Consider the following 17724-nt stretch of genomic DNA (forward strand, 5'->3'; position numbering starts at 1 on the left):
TTTGATATTTTTGAGGCCATACTTAAGAGTGCAACAGTTCTTACAGCTCCAAATTTAAGCCAATCATTTAAATTGTCTGTTGATGCAAGTGATGTTTGAATGATTGAAGTAGTATTGATTCAAGAAGACGAAAATGGTGTTGATCATCCAGTGTGTTATTTTTTCTAAGAAATTTAAAAGGCACCAAAGAAATTATTCAGCAATCTGGAAGGAATGTTTAGCTTTGATATTGGCATTACAACATTTTGAAGTTTACATTAGTTCAGCGCCTTATTCGATTATTGTGTTCAGTGATCACTACCCCTTTACCTTCATCGTCAAGATGAAAAATAAAAATCAAAGACTACTAAGGTAGAAATCATTCTTTTTCTTTTATGTGGGAAGTGTTATGTATATTTGATTTAATTTACTTGATTTAATTTAATTGTTTTTTAATTTTATTTTAATTCTTTCTCAGAGTAAGATTCATAAAGAGGAATCAATACCATACCTGGAGTACATGACAAATAACATGTAGCAATTGTTTCAAACTCAGTTTTTTTCAGATGATTGACCAACGTCCGGGCATCTGTTTTGCATTATAGCTAGATTTATTATTGATGTTTTGAGAAAGAATAGTCATTATTGCTTTAACACTTGAGAAGTTTAAGTGTTTTATGTTGTGACCAGTTTTGGGATGAATATTTTGCTTTCTTCAATTTATTTGGATTTCAGTTTTGCTTTCCCTGGAAATACTTGTGCTCTAAATTAATTCTTGGACAAGGACGTTTATCAAAATTTGCACAAAATTTAAACACTTGAATATTATTTTCTGTGATTCAACAAAGAACTGTTCACACATCAGTTCGACGCTGACCACAGCATACGTCATCACCTTCCATTTTGGATTTCATCGGGATTCGAACTCAATTTCTTCTCATATTTAATTCTTGGATTATTTTGGATTTGATTCGTAAAACCGGAGGTTCTTTTTCACATTTTTAACTTGTTTCTTTTAGCGAAATAAATTATTTGTTAAATTTTACAAAACTTTTTGTCTTCACTTTTTTCTTTTTACGTTTTCTAAGAGCCTACACACGTAACAACAAGGACGTTCCCAGGTGCTGCTGTTGGGAGTGATCACGACCTCGTGATTATGAACTTCCGAGTGAGGCTGAAGAAAATTAACAAACCAAAGAACATCGGGCTCAAATTCAACCTTGAACAACTGAAGGACCCTAACATTTGCAAGTCGTTCCAAGCCACACTTGGAGGAAAATTTGCTCCACTCCTTGTGATGGATGGTGATGTCAAAGGGACGACAGACACTTTCAACACAGTCATGACAGCAGCTGCCAAGGACATCAGTGGCCTCCATCGCCCAAAGAAAAACCCTAGGTTACGGAAGAGATTCTGAAGTTGTGTGATGCCCGAAGAGAACTCAAAAACACCAGACACACAACAGGGGCAATGGAGTACCGAGAAATAAACAAGAATATCAGAAAAAAACTTGAAGAAAGCAAAAGAAGATTGGATTGGACAAAAGTGCACAGAAATAGAGACCAGTCTGACAAAGAATAACAGCAAAAAGGCATTCCAAATTGTGAAAGACCTCACCAGACAGAAACAACCAAGAGCCAGTACCATTCAAGACAAAAATGGAAAATGCCTCAAGGAAGCGAGTGACATTGCAGAAAGATGGACTGAGTATTGCAAAGAACTCTACAACCATCAGTCCACAGGAGACCCAGAGGTGCTTGAAGTTCCAAACTCCTCAAATGATGACGATTTCCCCATTCTCAAAGAAGAGGTGGAGTCAGCAATAAGAGCACTGAAGAATGTGAAGGCAGCTGGAGTAGACAACATCCCAGCTGAACTTATCAAGAATGGGTGGGGGGGGGGGGGATCAGTGAAAGAGCTACTAACAAAAATCTGCAACAAGATCTGGCAGACAGGTGAATGGCCAACACAATGGACCCAGTTACTGATTATAACTTTCCCCAAAAAAGGCAATCTCAAGCTGTGCCAAAATTACAGAACTATCAGTTTGATCAACCATGCTAGTAAGGTAATGCTGAAGATCATCTTGAACAGACTGAAACCACAAGCAGAAGAAATAATCGCTGAAGAACAGGCTGGGTTCCGGAGTGGAAGAAGCAGAACAAATATTCAACCTCAGGGTTTTGTGTGAAAAGTACTCGCAACACCAACAAGACATCTATCATGTGTTCATAGATTTCAAAAAGGCCTTTGACAGAGTGTGGCATGAGGCATTGTGGGCCACAATGAAGAAGTATAACATGGGTCAAAAGTTAACCAATATCATCAAGCAGCTGTACGCCAAGGTTACCAGTGCAGTAATTTCCCAAGGTTATGTGGGGGACTGGTTCCAGACAACAGTGGGAGTGCGTCAAGGCTGTCTCTTGTCACCCACGCTTTTCAACATCTACTTAGAGCGCATCATGAGCGAAGCCCTGGAAAACCACTGTGGGACAGTCAGCATTGGAGGGCGTAACATCACCAACCTCCGCTTTGCACACGACATTGATGGGCTGGCAGGCAGTGAAGACGAGCTTGCCACCTTAGTGAAGAACCTGGATGAAACATCTTCCAGATTTGACATGGAGATAAGCGCTGAGAAGACAAAGCTGATGACAAATAGTGGCAAACAAATCTCAGCCAAGATTGAAGTCAGAGGACATTAACTGGAAACAGTGAGCCAGTTCAAATATCTTGGTTCCATAATCACCGAAGACGGATCAAGAGCAGAAATTTTGTCAAGAGCAGCACAAACAATGGCAGCTATGTCAAAGCTAAGACCCATCTGGAGAGGCAAGAATATCTGTCTGAAAACTAAAATCAGACTATTGCGAGCTCTAGTCATCTCAATCATTTTGTACTCATGTGAGGCCTGGACCCTGACAGCAGAATTACAACGAAGAATCCAGTCACTTGAAATGAGATGTTACAGAATCATCCTTGGCATCTCTTACATGGACCACATCACAAATGAAGATGTGCGTAACACCATCAGGCGCAAAGTAGGCCAATATGAGGACCTCCTCACCACCGTCAAAAAGAGAAAGCTGAAATGGTATGGCCATGTCACTAGAGCCAACAGTCTATCCACAGCAGTCCTGCAGGGCAGCGTCCAGGGTGGCAGAAGGTGAGGTAGACAGAGAAAATGTGGACTAACAACATCACAGAATGGACCAGGAAAAGTTTTGCGGAGACACAGGCATTGGCACATGATCGAGACAAGTGGAGGGAACTGGTCAGGTGTTCAGCAGCACAGGGCCTCGACGACCACACTAGGTCATGAGACTGATGATGATGATGACACACGTAACACATGATAGTTTCTACTTTGGAAATGTGTTTTTAATTCATTCAAAAATGTTGTAATTAACAATCGTCTGAAATGATATGTAGGTATCTTTTCGTCTTACTCTAAGGAATACAATTTTTACCTGGGATGAGAAGACGAATATTATACGTATTGGTTGATATTAGTTTCACTGATCTGAGCATTTACAGAGACTGTACTATCAGAAGTTAATATGACAGTTAGATCTACAAACGAAACCTGCATAGTGGATCAGTAAATTTAATTTTTGGGTGAAAAGTATTCAGATGAAAAATAATTCACCTTGTAGTTCTTCTTCCGAATGCTTCCAAATCATAAAGATGGCATTTAACAATCTTAACCAAACAGTAGGATTAGCATTCTACCATTTCAAGAAAAGTGTAGCGTATGTAGGGGACACAGGCCTACATACTGCTGTACCCATTATTTGAATGGAATTTACGCTTTTAAACAGGAAATTATTATTGAGTGGAATGCTCCGTAGTACAGTTTGTATTACCTAATACGGTTTATTTATATAACTTAAGTATGCTACACTTTCAGAAGTCAGTGGTTATTCATCCATCAGTCATTTATACCTGGAAATGTCATCAACCGTTAAAAATGTCATTATTTGAAATCTTTTCAAAGACACCCATTAACAAGTGTTCCAGATTCACTTCTAAGTTCTAACCAGCCATATATGCTGGGACGGAGCTAAGAGGTGTCAACAAACAGATATGAATAGCAGAGGTACGAAATGATGCTTACAAATAGATGAATACGCTAAAATTTATATAGTACAAAATCAATATATTTTACAAATTGACTCGTATCTTTCTTTCTATCAAGCGAGGTGTTATGTACTACAGAGTAAATTGTAGTTCGGCACTGGTGATTATCTACAGATAGTCTATACCTTATACATTCGAGAAAAAAAAAAGAAGTACAAAACATACGATAGATACGTAATTAAAACATTGTGGAAATTGTTTTTTTTACTACATTAAACAAGGAGACCTTCGTTGGTAGTGTATCAGACTCACCTCGTTAATTTGCTTCCAGTGTCGTACTAAGGGTAAATAGTTTACGGGACCAGTGGCGTAAATGTCGCCCACGGCGACGATGATGGCCCGAATAGCCAAAGTAGTAGGCCCGAATGGGAAGGTTCTCATGAGGGGGCTAGGGTCCCTCCCACAAGCTTGGGTCTGGGAAGCGCTGTGAGCCCCCCCCCCCCCCCCCCGGAGGACTCGGGGCAGAGCCCTCTCCGAAACGATTTTTCTGCAATTTAATGTCATTTGGTGGCTTTTCATGGTATCTAATTCGGTCATTCACACACGACAGTTAAGCACCACTGTATGCATGTCAGTCATTTCCACATTAAGCTCATTAATCGGAGTGAAGACACATATAACAAAATGCATATTAATAAAACAATTTACAACGGAGGCATTTAATTAAAAGTTTGAAAATATATAATAAAACTTAATTTTTTCATCAAATCGGCGCTCTCCAATTTCGCTGGTTTAAAACCAAAATAAAATCTACCGCATATTGTTGTATAGTAGTTACAACAACAACAAAATATGAATCATTTTTGCCAAATTCAAGCAACCTTTCAAAGCGAATCCACGAGTCATGTTTCTGTTTATTAATAAAACGCCACGCAAATAAAGATAACTCAAGAAACATGATCCTTCAGCAACAATCGCCGTAACGTGTTGAACTCTGAAGTCGTCGATCACCACCGAATGCAATACATAGTTCGCAATACACACACGAATCAAAGCAAATCAAAAAACTGATAAAAAAGAAATTGGCGTTATTTGAAATTAACGTTATCTGCAGGTGTTTACCAAAAATATAATCCCACATACCCCTTCATTTAAATCTAACGAATGGTGTTTGTCTCACGGATTTGATGACAAAGGTATATTTTAACTGATTTGTGCCTAGACGATAGTATTGATCAATGTCAGCATCCATCTCGCTCACTGTGATGCAAAAGAGGATTATCGGGGTGTTGAGGGCGCAGATGTAGAAGTTTGTTCATGAGGCACACGCTGGCAGCATAAATGAGTGAGCAAATTCTTTTTATACGGGTGCGTTTTATAATTTACTGAAAGGTCGGGATTCAAGAGTAGCGAATATAGAAACACACAGTATTGGTCATTTTCGAAAACACTTATCAGCTATTTGGGCGCCTCAAGACCTCTGGCGCCTGCCCCCCCCCCCCTTTAGTACGCTATTGTTTGCTTCCCTTGATTGTGCTGTCGTCAGATTTGCATAGCTTATCGTCACAGAAGCCTCAATATTAGATAGTTATAGTAATTTTAAAAAAATATATTCATATTTCAAAATAGTTTTGAAAATTCTGCCTACTAAGAATCTCTTTGCTTCGCTTATTTTTTCTTCTAATGCATATAGCTGGTTTTAAAGCATCCCGCCTCGATCATAAAAGTGTTCAGTTGAATGCGATACCCACCCGTAACATATTTGGCTTGACATGACGTTTAATGTGCGTCTGACCTATCGAGATAAGGACACTATTCAGGAAGTCCGAATCATGCAGACTCTCTACGGCCGCACCAAGCCCCTCCATGACAGTGACAGCGTGTTTCTGAAGCATTTCCTTGTCAATTTCCCACTCCAGTTTGTTTTCATTATTTATCTGAATGATTTTAGGGAACAGCGTTTTTAATTCTGGCTCCTTCTCAAAAAATCTGAAAGGAGAAGAATCAGTAAGATATATTACATTTCGGAAGCATTCTTCAACAGGTGAGTATTACTACTGAATGTAATGTTTTACACACATTAACTGTACCCATTCCACTGAAAAAAAAAATCAATTGGAGGGAAAAGAAATTGTTATCTAACTGACTGGTTTGGTTTAGTTTAATGGGTTTAACAGCCATTTATCAGTACATAATGGACTATATACATGGCGGTCAGTGAGTATATATATATATATATATATATATATATATATATATATATATATATATATATATATATATATATACATATATCAGCAGACGTCCTTAGTAGTATTAAGCACGGAAAAGGGAAAACTCCAATATATATTGATCGCCTGGTTAAAGAGACCGCTTTGCAAATGAGACCATCATGACTGGATATTAGGTTTCTAAGAACAACACATTTTAGCACCAGGTACAACATTTGGTAATTACCGTATCAAAACTACATTGATCTCATGAACTCAGTATGTATTAGGCAAACACACGATTAAGATTCACGAATACTAGTAAATATTAGTGTAGTGTTGAACTAAGCTTTCTTAAACAATTCTCAGAGCCGATTGGCTTTACCCTGCAATAATAACTTTGAAAAAAGCACTGATACGTGTGTAGGCACTGATACGAGTGAATAACGTATATGTTTGTACTTGAATAAGCGTGTGTTTGATTGAAAATTTTCAAAAATGAAGCAATCGTAATTATTAAATTACTATGTAAGAAATTCTTGGACCTTAAAAAGAGGAGTATCAAACTGGGATAATAATCCTGAGCAAAGCTGGACAGTGTTACAGCCTTTAACTGACTAAGTATCGTCGTCGTCTTCGATAAAATGGCTTGGAAATCTCGTTCATTGGATGGCCCTATTAATACATTGATGTATTGAACAACAATAAGAACATATATTACCATTACTAATACTACAACTTTTAGCACGACCGCTACTAATAAATAGTATGTTTCACACAATTCTTGAATAGTAGTAGTAAGCGCAGTTGTTGTTGTTGCTATTGTACTAACATTGTTGTCCTCGTCGGAATAACACCACTGCTGTTCGGGGATGAATGGCGTATTATAGTGAATTTTTAAGACCGGTGTAAATAAATGAAGCCGAACTCATTTATATATTAAAGTGGATCTAAAACAGACTCATTACAAGTAATATGGAAACGATGTCCGATCTAGTTTTGATATGATGCGTGTGAAAGGGCCTCTGGTGGTCGAGTGGTCTGAGGCTCCTTTTTTTTTTTTACAAATTACTCACACGTCTCACCTCTGTCCACGTGGGTTCGAGTTTGGGCACAACCAACGTGTTTATGTACGAAAGATTGGGGGGATATTCCGGGGATCTTTCTGGGTTCTTCCTCCGCCAGAAATACTCGCCGCCATGTATTGCCTATCGTGTGTTGAAAACCGAACTAGTATGCCATGCACGCTGAATATACATGCGATTTCTACAGTCAGTTATAAATGAACAAAAGGGTTTATAATTAAGCATTGTTATGTATACGTAATTTAATTATTAGTTTGTTAGTTTTAATTTTTTTATTTCATTACATGTTATTGTAATGTATTTTTGTTTACTGGACTTGATTTTTTTAAGAATTAAGTTCAGTTCTGTTTGACCTGACTTTTTATTACATCGATAAACACGTAACAATAGAAACACTGCATCTAGTTTCTGACCTTGATTCAGAACCAGTGACAGTTTTGGTAAACAATTTTTTGAATTTTTTTTTAATTCTTTCTCCGAGTAAGAATTATTAAGTTATGTCAAGGTTATACCTGGACGACGTGATAATTATCATGTAACAAACGTCTATTCCTTCTTGAAATATAACTTCTTGACCCCCATCTGTGAATCTGTTTTGCGTCTTTAACTTGTGTATAATTGTTATCACTATAGAGATTGTTCAGTCGGGCTCCAAAAATATGTTGTGACCAGTTTGAGTTGAAATTTTATTTTATTGAATATCAAGTGATTCTTTAACCTGGAAATACGTAAGTGCTTCTACAAAATTCATGGATATAAACATTTATTGGAAGTTATACTGAATTCAAAACTGGAATAATATTTTATGTGATTCAACAAGGAACTGTTGACACAAGAGCACTTCTCAGGTTACAACCGACGTCATCGTCTTCCATTTAGGATTTCATCGGGATTCGAACTCAGTTTCATTCAGGATTTTTTTACTAGGACATTTTTTTTTAATTCTTGGATTGTTTTTGGATTTTATTCGTAAAACCGTAAGCTCTCTTTTCTCATTTCTTTCTTAATATTCTAGGAAAATAAATTATTTGTTAAATTTTACAAAGCTTGTTGTCTTCACTCTTTTCTGCTACCTTTTGTAAGAGCCTAGACTCGTAACGGTATATCTAATGGTAGATTTGCACATAGAAGGTATAGAGCAAGAGTTCCAAAGAGTAGGCACAGATCAAGAGTCATACAAAGTAGGTGCAGACCAAAAGTTCCTCAGAGTAGGTGCAGAACAAGAGTTCAACAGAATAGGTACAGACCAAGAGTTACAGAGAGCTGGTGCAGAACAAGCGAAGGAACTCGCTAGATTTAGGTTTTAATAATGTCCTTTGATTGATAGGTGGTAGATTAAGAGAATGTATAAGTTATAAACTTAAAAGTCAAATCCGAGTTAAAGCGTTGATAACTTTGTAACAGTCACTCCAATACAGTATTTGAGTCTTTAAACATTTCTTACAGAGGGAGTTTTAAACTCGCCCGTTGATATAATTTTACCATTTTTAGAACGTTGTTCCGTCTTTCATTATTATCATTCCCAGACGACACAACCGTAATCAAGATAATCAAGTTGCGAGACGTGTTATAGACTGGTGTGAGAGAAATTTCAAGAAAACCTAAACTTAGTGTTTATAGCCATATAAAAAAGTAAACCATTTAGCAAATTGGACGCAATGTTCGTCTTGCTTGCTTTTATAACGTGTCAAACACATACATTTTCAAACGCTTTTACGTCCTTAACAGCTATTTTCTGTTTTGAAAAATCAGTCATGACTATCATGTAAGACTAGTATATGAATTATTGTATGGAATGTTGTTTTTATTTACTTCGACAGAGAGCTTCATTTAAGGCTATCAAAATGTACGTTACTGCAGTTAATAAAATGTCTCTATATAGGTCAGCTGATACTTCCGTAACTAAAAGAGAGTTCTGTATCAGAACTGTTTGCAATCATTGCTTTTTACATCAGCTCTCCCTTAAATATTTCCCTCTCGTTTTACACTGACATTATGCAAATCCCAGAAAATCTGTAATGTAAATATGATGTCAAATGTTATAAGTTTGTTCAACTTTTCTAAAAGACATCAATCGAATTCGGTTCTATTTATAACCTAACGTGTAGAAGGTTTCGCTGCGAATCACCCACCTGCTGACATGTGGCTATAAATAACACTGCGCTCCAGATCTTGTCCCCCTTTTAATTAGCTTTATTTGAAAATGCATTTCTGTAAATACATACAGACGGCTTAATAAACGAGATTGCATCCGCGGTGTGGGTGGGCCTATACATGAATACGATATTAAAGAAACTATCTTGTTTTCAGTAAAGCCGTTATTAGCAAAATCTTAATAATCTGACAGGCTTCAAGATAAAGACAATACTACTTACATGTTTTGTTCTAAGTCTGTAGAAAGAGCGATTTTGATAAGAAGAAGGGACGTCAGGTCGAGACATATTCACAAGCTGGCTCAAACAATTTGTTACCTCACTAGGAACAAAAAAATTGTTTTGTATTTATTACATACCTATTCATTACGATTGTTAAATATTTGTAACTTTGCAGTCTAAATGTAATTCAAAACTATTTAGGATTGAAAGAAGTTGGACTTGGCGCTTACAAGAATACAGGCACGAAGTAGCACAAAAATGCTGATTTAAGATTTATGTACCGATCAGGGTCAGAGCCTTATACCCCCATGACTTTGCTCTTGAGGCACACGCCTGAGAATAATTGCGACGAGAGCACGGTTCTGTAAAGTCCCTCGCAATGCTTGCCTATGAGCGCATCGCTTGAGAAAACTTTCCGCGTCAGAAGTTTCTGACTTCGGTTAACGCCGTCTTGAACATGGGTATTGTAATATTTTTGGTCTTCAATGACCACCTAGAATAGTTTGTTTATGTATGTAGACTACTTTATGCTGCTGAAAGAATTTCTGAATAGACATGTACTCGCTGTTGCAGCCGTAACAATATTATTTTGCCAGCGCCTCCTGTGGCTCTTGTTACTGTCAATATTCCTCATACAGCAATTCCAAATGGAGGCCAAATTTTTCAGGTTCATTAGCTGCGCCACAGTATCGATGACTGATTGTAAAAATGTCTTTGCGTTCTCCACAATGTTGCTCACGAGTATGTCCAGGTGGAATTGAAACACTGGATCGAGTCAACAAACAGCAGCTGGCCCAGCCGGAACTGCGTGTAATTTTCCATGTTGCTGGGAAATACACGTATTGCTGCACTCGATGTCGCTGAATGGTCAAGTAGCCATCATACCCAGACTGATTATGAAGCACAAAAGGAATTTATTTTTGTTTTCCTATGTAAATTTGCAGCTGTAGGTTGCATGCACTGTGCGAGGCTCCTTTGTATGTCCCAGTGATGTGACAGTGATGTCAAACTTTTTAATCAGTACAAAAGAGACCATCACGAATACCGCAATGAATGGCCTTGGAAAACCCTCCAGTATCATCATCAATCATGATCATGTGAGAGGGCGAGGCAGTCTGTTGCCGGATCCATTTTCGATAACCACAAGAGATTTAAGGAATACCTTCATCACGTCCTTTCCGCGGTACAACAATGTCGGTTCAGTTGTTTCTTCGCTTCTTACCACGATCAAACAAAATCTACAATGGACTTGTTCAGTAACATTTGTTGAATTTGACGGAACTGGGACGGTGGTATTTGGAAGCGAAGCTTCAACGGGATGGTTGAGGCATTCAAAGTCCGCGTAAATCACATATGTGTATGTCATCTTCCGTTGCACTATAGTGAATTTTAGAATATTCTTGTCAGGTTCTAGCATAATCGTACGCTGCGGCTTTCATTGGATCCTCTGCAGTAAAAGTCAAAGTTGTCGAACAATTGTTTCGTGGTGAATACATGCAGGAGACAGCGACACGGAAGTATTTTGACCTTGTGCTGCTGTATCGGTAAAGCAACCGTTATAGACGTTTCATTCACACGTAATGGTACCGCGCCTCTTTACCATCGATGCTGCTGAATAGTCGTGGATAGGTGTTTCGCATAAAAGTGTTCCAAACAAAGTTTTTCAAATGTTTCGAGTATGGTCTCAGAAGACTCTAGAGGAAAGTTTATGCTACCAAACTCGAGTTCACTTAGGTACTGTCAGTATTTTCGAAACATCTGTTATCGTCGTTTTCGAGCGTTTATCACTGGCCTCCGTCGAACATACGCTGGTGTTGGAATATAACTTGACCCTCAGAAGGCTTGTACAGAGATATACCTGAACACGAACTTTCACGCATCTGGAAAGAGTCCATACTGAACTAGTTAGGGTGTAATATTCAATCTTATTAAGGACTGATTCAAAACCATCGATTTATTATTGATGGCATAGACGTCTTTACAGATCAAGATCACAGAAGCACCAAAAAGAAATTAGCCGCGTAAGACTTTGGTTCCTTCTAGGCCTTTCATGGACGAAACTGGAATTAAAAAACAGTCCGCAACGAGAGTAATATTCACCTTAAATCCTGACTCAAGTATTAAATTAATTGTTGATATGCTTGTTGGATTGCCCAATAATCTTATAAATCATTATCTTGTGCATCTCTAAGTATGGTACTTGAGTTTGCCGATTCCTCAGATGCGATAACAGCTGCGATAGGGTGGTGGTATTGTTATCAGCGGCCATGTGTGTAATTTTGGATTGCCTGACCTGTGAAGAAATTTTGATATGCAGTTGCGCTATTTCTGCCGAAAGATGCTCCATGATCGGACGAGAATCACCCGCAATTCTGCAGCTTGGAATCAAATCGCTCTTCCTGATCAAATAACATTCTCTTCAATTTTGTAGTTAGTGAAATCACTGCACACTTACCGTTGCGTTAGTGAATTACACAGACTCGACCCTGACCATCCATTGTACGTTTGCATCCAAGAATTTCAAACTTGTTGATGAACCTGTATTTGAACTAGACATTTCCTGTGGTTACCGTGCCGTCCCTGAATATTAGCTGTATTTGTTCTATGTCTTTGCACGGAAATAACTCTTCACAGGAACGCCATAATTACTTCGTGTTAGGTATCATATCCTTGCATTCTTTGTTACTGTAAATAAATGTATTGTCGTTCTTACGTGTAAATACCGCTGAGGTCTCCATATATTATATGCCAAAAACATTTATGTAATTAATTTGTTCTTGACACTAATCATGGAGCTTTTTGCTATGTTCACCATCTTTGTCGTCTTCGTCTCTCCGCTGTCTTCACTGTCATCGTTAAATATTTCACTGTCTTCGCTGAGTATATTCCTGACATGGTTGTAACAGGTGAATCAGATAACTACAGCGATTGGAAGTGGGTTTTTGTTTTACAATATCATACAATGATTTTTCACTCATTTTGTTGAATTCTTCTCAGAGTTTCCGTCGTGCTTGATCCAACACAATTCCTAACCTGGCAATTTTATCAATGTGTTCAGGATACCTTTTTGAACAGTTGTGGAGCATTTTAGGACTCTTTGACTGGCTACATGACCTTTTTTATGATGATATAAATTAACTACTGCGCGGATAATATAATTCCTGCATTTGCTGTGCTTATGCGTTCTTTCATAATACTGTACGTGTCAATCAGTGGTATTTTCGAGATTATCTAATATTCGCTGATTGTTCAATATAATATTCCCAAATAAAAGGAAACTGTCTCTGCTCATGATATCTTTAAGATCGTATTTCTTTGAAAGGCATGCTGCTATCTCAAGGTGCCTCAAACTGATGTGATCCGATAACTACTAATAAGACTACCTCTCAAAGAAGTACGCATACCTGGCAGATAATCGACACCAGCAATTCATCATCAGATTTGACTTCATGTTCGTGTGCAAGCCCAACTGACCTAGAGATTTCATCAGTTATAAAGAAAACATAAGTTTATGTCAGTGTGATTCGAACCTGAAATTCCTCGATCAAGAGTGGGACATGCTAACCAAGTAGGCCACGCAGACACTTAACATATGGAAGAAACGAATTCGTAGTCAATCATAAATCGTTGGCTAATGCACGTAATGCACCTCCACCCCTTGTGCTGATGTGAAATCGAATCCGATGTATAATCGGCATTGTGCCTGCGTTGGAGTCCAATACTTATTTTATAATACAATGGTTCTTCATGTGCAATGACTCTCCCTGAAAATAAATCATACGCATAAATACAAATGTACTCACTATCACAGATCGGTATGACAATTCTTTATCTCGAAATTATTAACTTGCCACTTTCGCCACCGATCATTCGATTTGTTTTCGCCTCAGTCGTTTACGTTTTGCTGCTATGGAATATAATCCAAAATATCTTCGATTCTTTTTAGAGAATTGAAGTCCAGTAGGAAAGAAATTTCTTGGATTTCTATTCGCTATAAGGACACAAAACATTAGTTTAACAATATTACCAAAGCTGCAGGCGGACTCTCAACCAGTAGCCACATTAGGCTGAAAAGTGTGGTTCCTTTTAGAACCATCGCGTGGATTTTCTCACTGGAGGCGCTCAAAGGCAGTCACATAGTGCAATTTCATCCTATCCGTTTGGTCCACACAGGGATTTACTCGCGTGTGCCAGTTTGCAAAGTTATGGGAGGTGTGGTAGAAGGGGTTGACACTGATCGGTCAATGAAATCTAAAACTTCGTAAAGACGCTACTCACGTGGACGTCAATGAAAATGCTAAACCGCTTCAAATCTGAGCACCAGACCGACCACGTGAAATTAACTGGACTATTAATAAATATCTGATCAGCATCTCATCATGAAATGTTAATTATAGTCTGACTATACATCCCCGTTTGTTTGTACCTCCTTACCGATTTCAATAATGGAAAACTTTAATGTAACAAAAAGTGCAAGGAACTTAATCGATTCATTCATTGATTTATAATTTGTAACCTGACTGAGTAGAGTGGCCTTAACATAGTCATCATCTGCGCATTTCGAGCTTAACGGAAGTTTTCAATATAATAGACGGACATTCTCGAGATCCATTTCCACTTCCTGGACAAGTCCACTTTAAGCAAAGGTGTGTGTGCACGACACATACATACGTCATCTGCTTCCGATATTTACAATATTGAATAGAATGACAACACCAACTTTGCCTTTCACGTGGATTTAACAAGCAGTTTAATTTGTATGTTCATGTGTGCAAAGGTCAAGGGATATACTTCCAAACTCTCAACGTTCTGGTAATTTACGGAATTATCCGGCAGTTACCGAATAGGATGAACTACGTCATTATGTTGTCGGATGGATACAAACTAACCCATAGCGTACGCAGTATAACGCCGTGTTAGTATGGAAAGTCCGTTAAGCATGAAAGGTGAAGGGGATGCCAGTATTAGTGCCATTCTAGTCACAGTCAGGTTAGAAATTATAAATCAATGATTCAATTGACTTAGTTATTTGCACTTTTTATCACATTAAACGTTTTCGTTATTGAAATCAGTAGGAGGGTACAAACAAATGGTGATATATAATGAAACTATAGTACAGTAAATACATGATTTTTCGCGTTTTATGAACCGCCGCAGTTTCCATTTTAATTTCCACGAATTTCAGGATCCAACCAGCATCAATCCTTCCAAATCAACGATAGAGCTCCATTAATATATAAACCTGTTAGCATTTCATTGTCAGCAAAAGTGCGAGTTTCGATGTCTATTAAAATAACTAAATTCACAGTATTTCAGAATATACTAATTATTTTTTTAATTAACAGTTTTACTTTTCTAAATCAACAATTATACAGCATATAATTAAGTTGCACCTTATCTGTTAGCAAGAAAAATGTTTTTAAGTTGACCGTGTTTATTGAATCGTCCAGATGAGATCCATTTTACGTGCGTTTAACGCAATAGCATACTTTTAGCTCTTGCAGAAAGATATAATTCCTAATAAGATTACATAAAGGCAGCAGATGGCATGGTTCTTACATTCCATGTTGATAGACGTATTGATTAACAGCTAAGTTGTTACACGGATATATGTGAAGTAGACTCAAAATGACGTCAAACGGCTTTGTTTTGACGTCATTTATTAGAAGGATTGTGTATGAACATAATGATGGTGAACAGAAGTTCATTTTATATAACGTCAGTGCATCAAAGAGGCAGGCCTAGTCGAGGACTTGTGATTTAATATACAGGAAACGGAAAAAATCATGAAGCTAATTCATTGAACAATAATACTTGCACCTGTTGCAAATTTTATCATGTAGCTTGTAATTTTCATTATGTTATATGTGTCTAATTGGTGTTATTCGCCACAGGAGGATTCATCAAAGAGTATCTTGTTAACAACCAATATTTGTTTTATGAAATGCCGAATTATGTCAGTAAAACGAAATCTGGAGGCTATGGTATTATATTTGAAGTTATGTATAGTAAAGTTATATTGTGTGCTCTACATTTGTCAGTGATGAGGGTAGAGTATTGGCCTACCAGACATGCCATTTTTTTATAAAATAAATTGATGTTTGCTTCTATATGGGTTTAATGCCTAACCTCATTAATGAGCTTAGAATGTTATTCAAGCGAATTTGTTTACAATTTGGTGGAAAATTCCATCGAAAGTTGGGATTTTAATAAATTCTAATGTGTTTTAGGTCTATTAAAATTAACATATAAAGAAGACTTGGCAAAGAATGATTAATTCCTGTTTCATATTAATCTTTGGGAATCTGTGATCAGAGATTTTAGTCGTGTTCAGTTATAATTTGAGAGGTATCATTTATTTAAATTATTCATTAGAATTACAAAATGTTCATTGACTTTCTGAACTAAAACTCTACTTTGGGATTATTGTGAATTTGTTCAAAAAACATTCTAGATTATATTATTGTGACACATCTAGACTTGTTTATCAGTACATTCAAGATTATTGAAATCGTTCAGAACAATATATTCGTTTGGATATATGATAGAACATTTATGATTATTTGGATTTAATTGACAATAATGTGGTTTTTAATCTTCGCTTTGTAAAAAAAAACTGTTTGTTGAATATTACTGACCTTGATTGTTTCTATTATTTCTGCCGATTTGTTTGAGACCATCGAATCGTATCACTGATTAGATTGTGAATGAAGTGAAATAGTTTTCCTTTAGAAACCATATTGATTTTGATTTTGAAAATGAGACTATGAAAGTTTCTATGGACAAAGTTACATGCGAAAATTGTTAATTATTCGCTTAATTTATGTAAAGCAACTCGATTAAGAAGAGGTAATGGCAGGCTTTTCAGGGACTATCAGATTTGTAAATGTACCCATGCTGGTAGTAGCGTTATCGACTATATTTGACTTTATAATAGTATTTGAACATTACTTTCCCATTTTTATGTCCACGATATTAAGGCTTATTCTGACTATTTACCATCTGATTTATGCTTTAAAATGAAGTGGTTTTTATTCTCAAGACTCTAATGCTGAACATACTAAAACTACGGGCCAGTGTGATCTGCAGCATGCTGTTGCATTTTTACAAGATCTTTTTGACAACAATATAGCAGATATTCTTGCTCGTGATCCTGATTATTTCTGTCATTGATCCGATAGTACAGGTGTAATTGTATAGGAGTCTAATAATATTTCAAATTTCTCTGAACAACTGTGTTTTGATCAGTTCTGTAGAGAAGAAGTCGGTTGTTTATTTTACTGATTATAAAATCAAATCACATAAAGTATTTTTGAATAGCGAATGTTGGGTTAGTTATAAGCGGTATGTATATAAATTTAGCAAGTTTGTGAGAAACTGATATGTTACTTATGTTTGAAGAGAAAAAAAGAAACATTGGAAAGGCATACTTCAAATACTAAAGAAATTATCACATGAGTAATCCAATGAAATTTTAAAATTTTAAAATTTCTGTAAATAAGCAAATTTGTGAATTCTGCTGAAAGTATTTCGTCTGGGGATATGATTGATTGACTGATCACATTGGACTATTGAACAATTTTTGATTATCAGGGATAATTTGCGCGATTAATAAAGAATATTAACATTGAAGAAAATGAATGTATGGTCTTTATAAAAGATTGTCCATTAAGACATAATGTGGAATATTGTTGACGATAATATTAGTCTGTTTGAATGTACCTTGGTGTTGTATTCTCCAGGATAACATAGCTTTTTAAAGCTCAGCAAGCTAATAAAGCTCTGAATGCAAAGGTAGATCCTTATTGTAATTTGAAAAAATTAAATTATAATGAATGTTAGAGACTGTTAGATATATATTATGTACCAGTTATGGGGTAACAACAACAACATATGTGTGCTTGATCAAGTAACAGATACCGTATTTTCACGCATATAAGACGAGTCAAACTGCAAACATTAAAGATCATGATCTGCCGTAGCATAATGCGTCTA

General features: G+C 36.8%; 1 protein-coding gene across 1 annotated transcript in view; it reads right to left on the minus strand.

The window, feature by feature from the left end:
• LOC149808236 (cytoglobin-1-like) overlaps positions 1-17724 on the minus strand; it is a 41616-nt gene that overhangs the window by 5978 nt on the left and 17914 nt on the right. Inside the window, exon 2 of the mRNA XM_089975285.1 lies at positions 5811-6048. Coding sequence (XP_089831411.1) covers positions 5811-6048 — 238 coding nt within the window. The remainder of the gene's footprint in view (positions 1-5810; positions 6049-17724) is intronic.

The sequence above is a fragment of the Sinohyriopsis cumingii genome, chromosome 1 (assembly GCF_028554795.1).
Source record: "Sinohyriopsis cumingii isolate HCF-2022 chromosome 1, ASM2855479v2, whole genome shotgun sequence".
NCBI classification, from domain to species: domain Eukaryota; kingdom Metazoa; phylum Mollusca; class Bivalvia; order Unionida; family Unionidae; genus Sinohyriopsis; species Sinohyriopsis cumingii.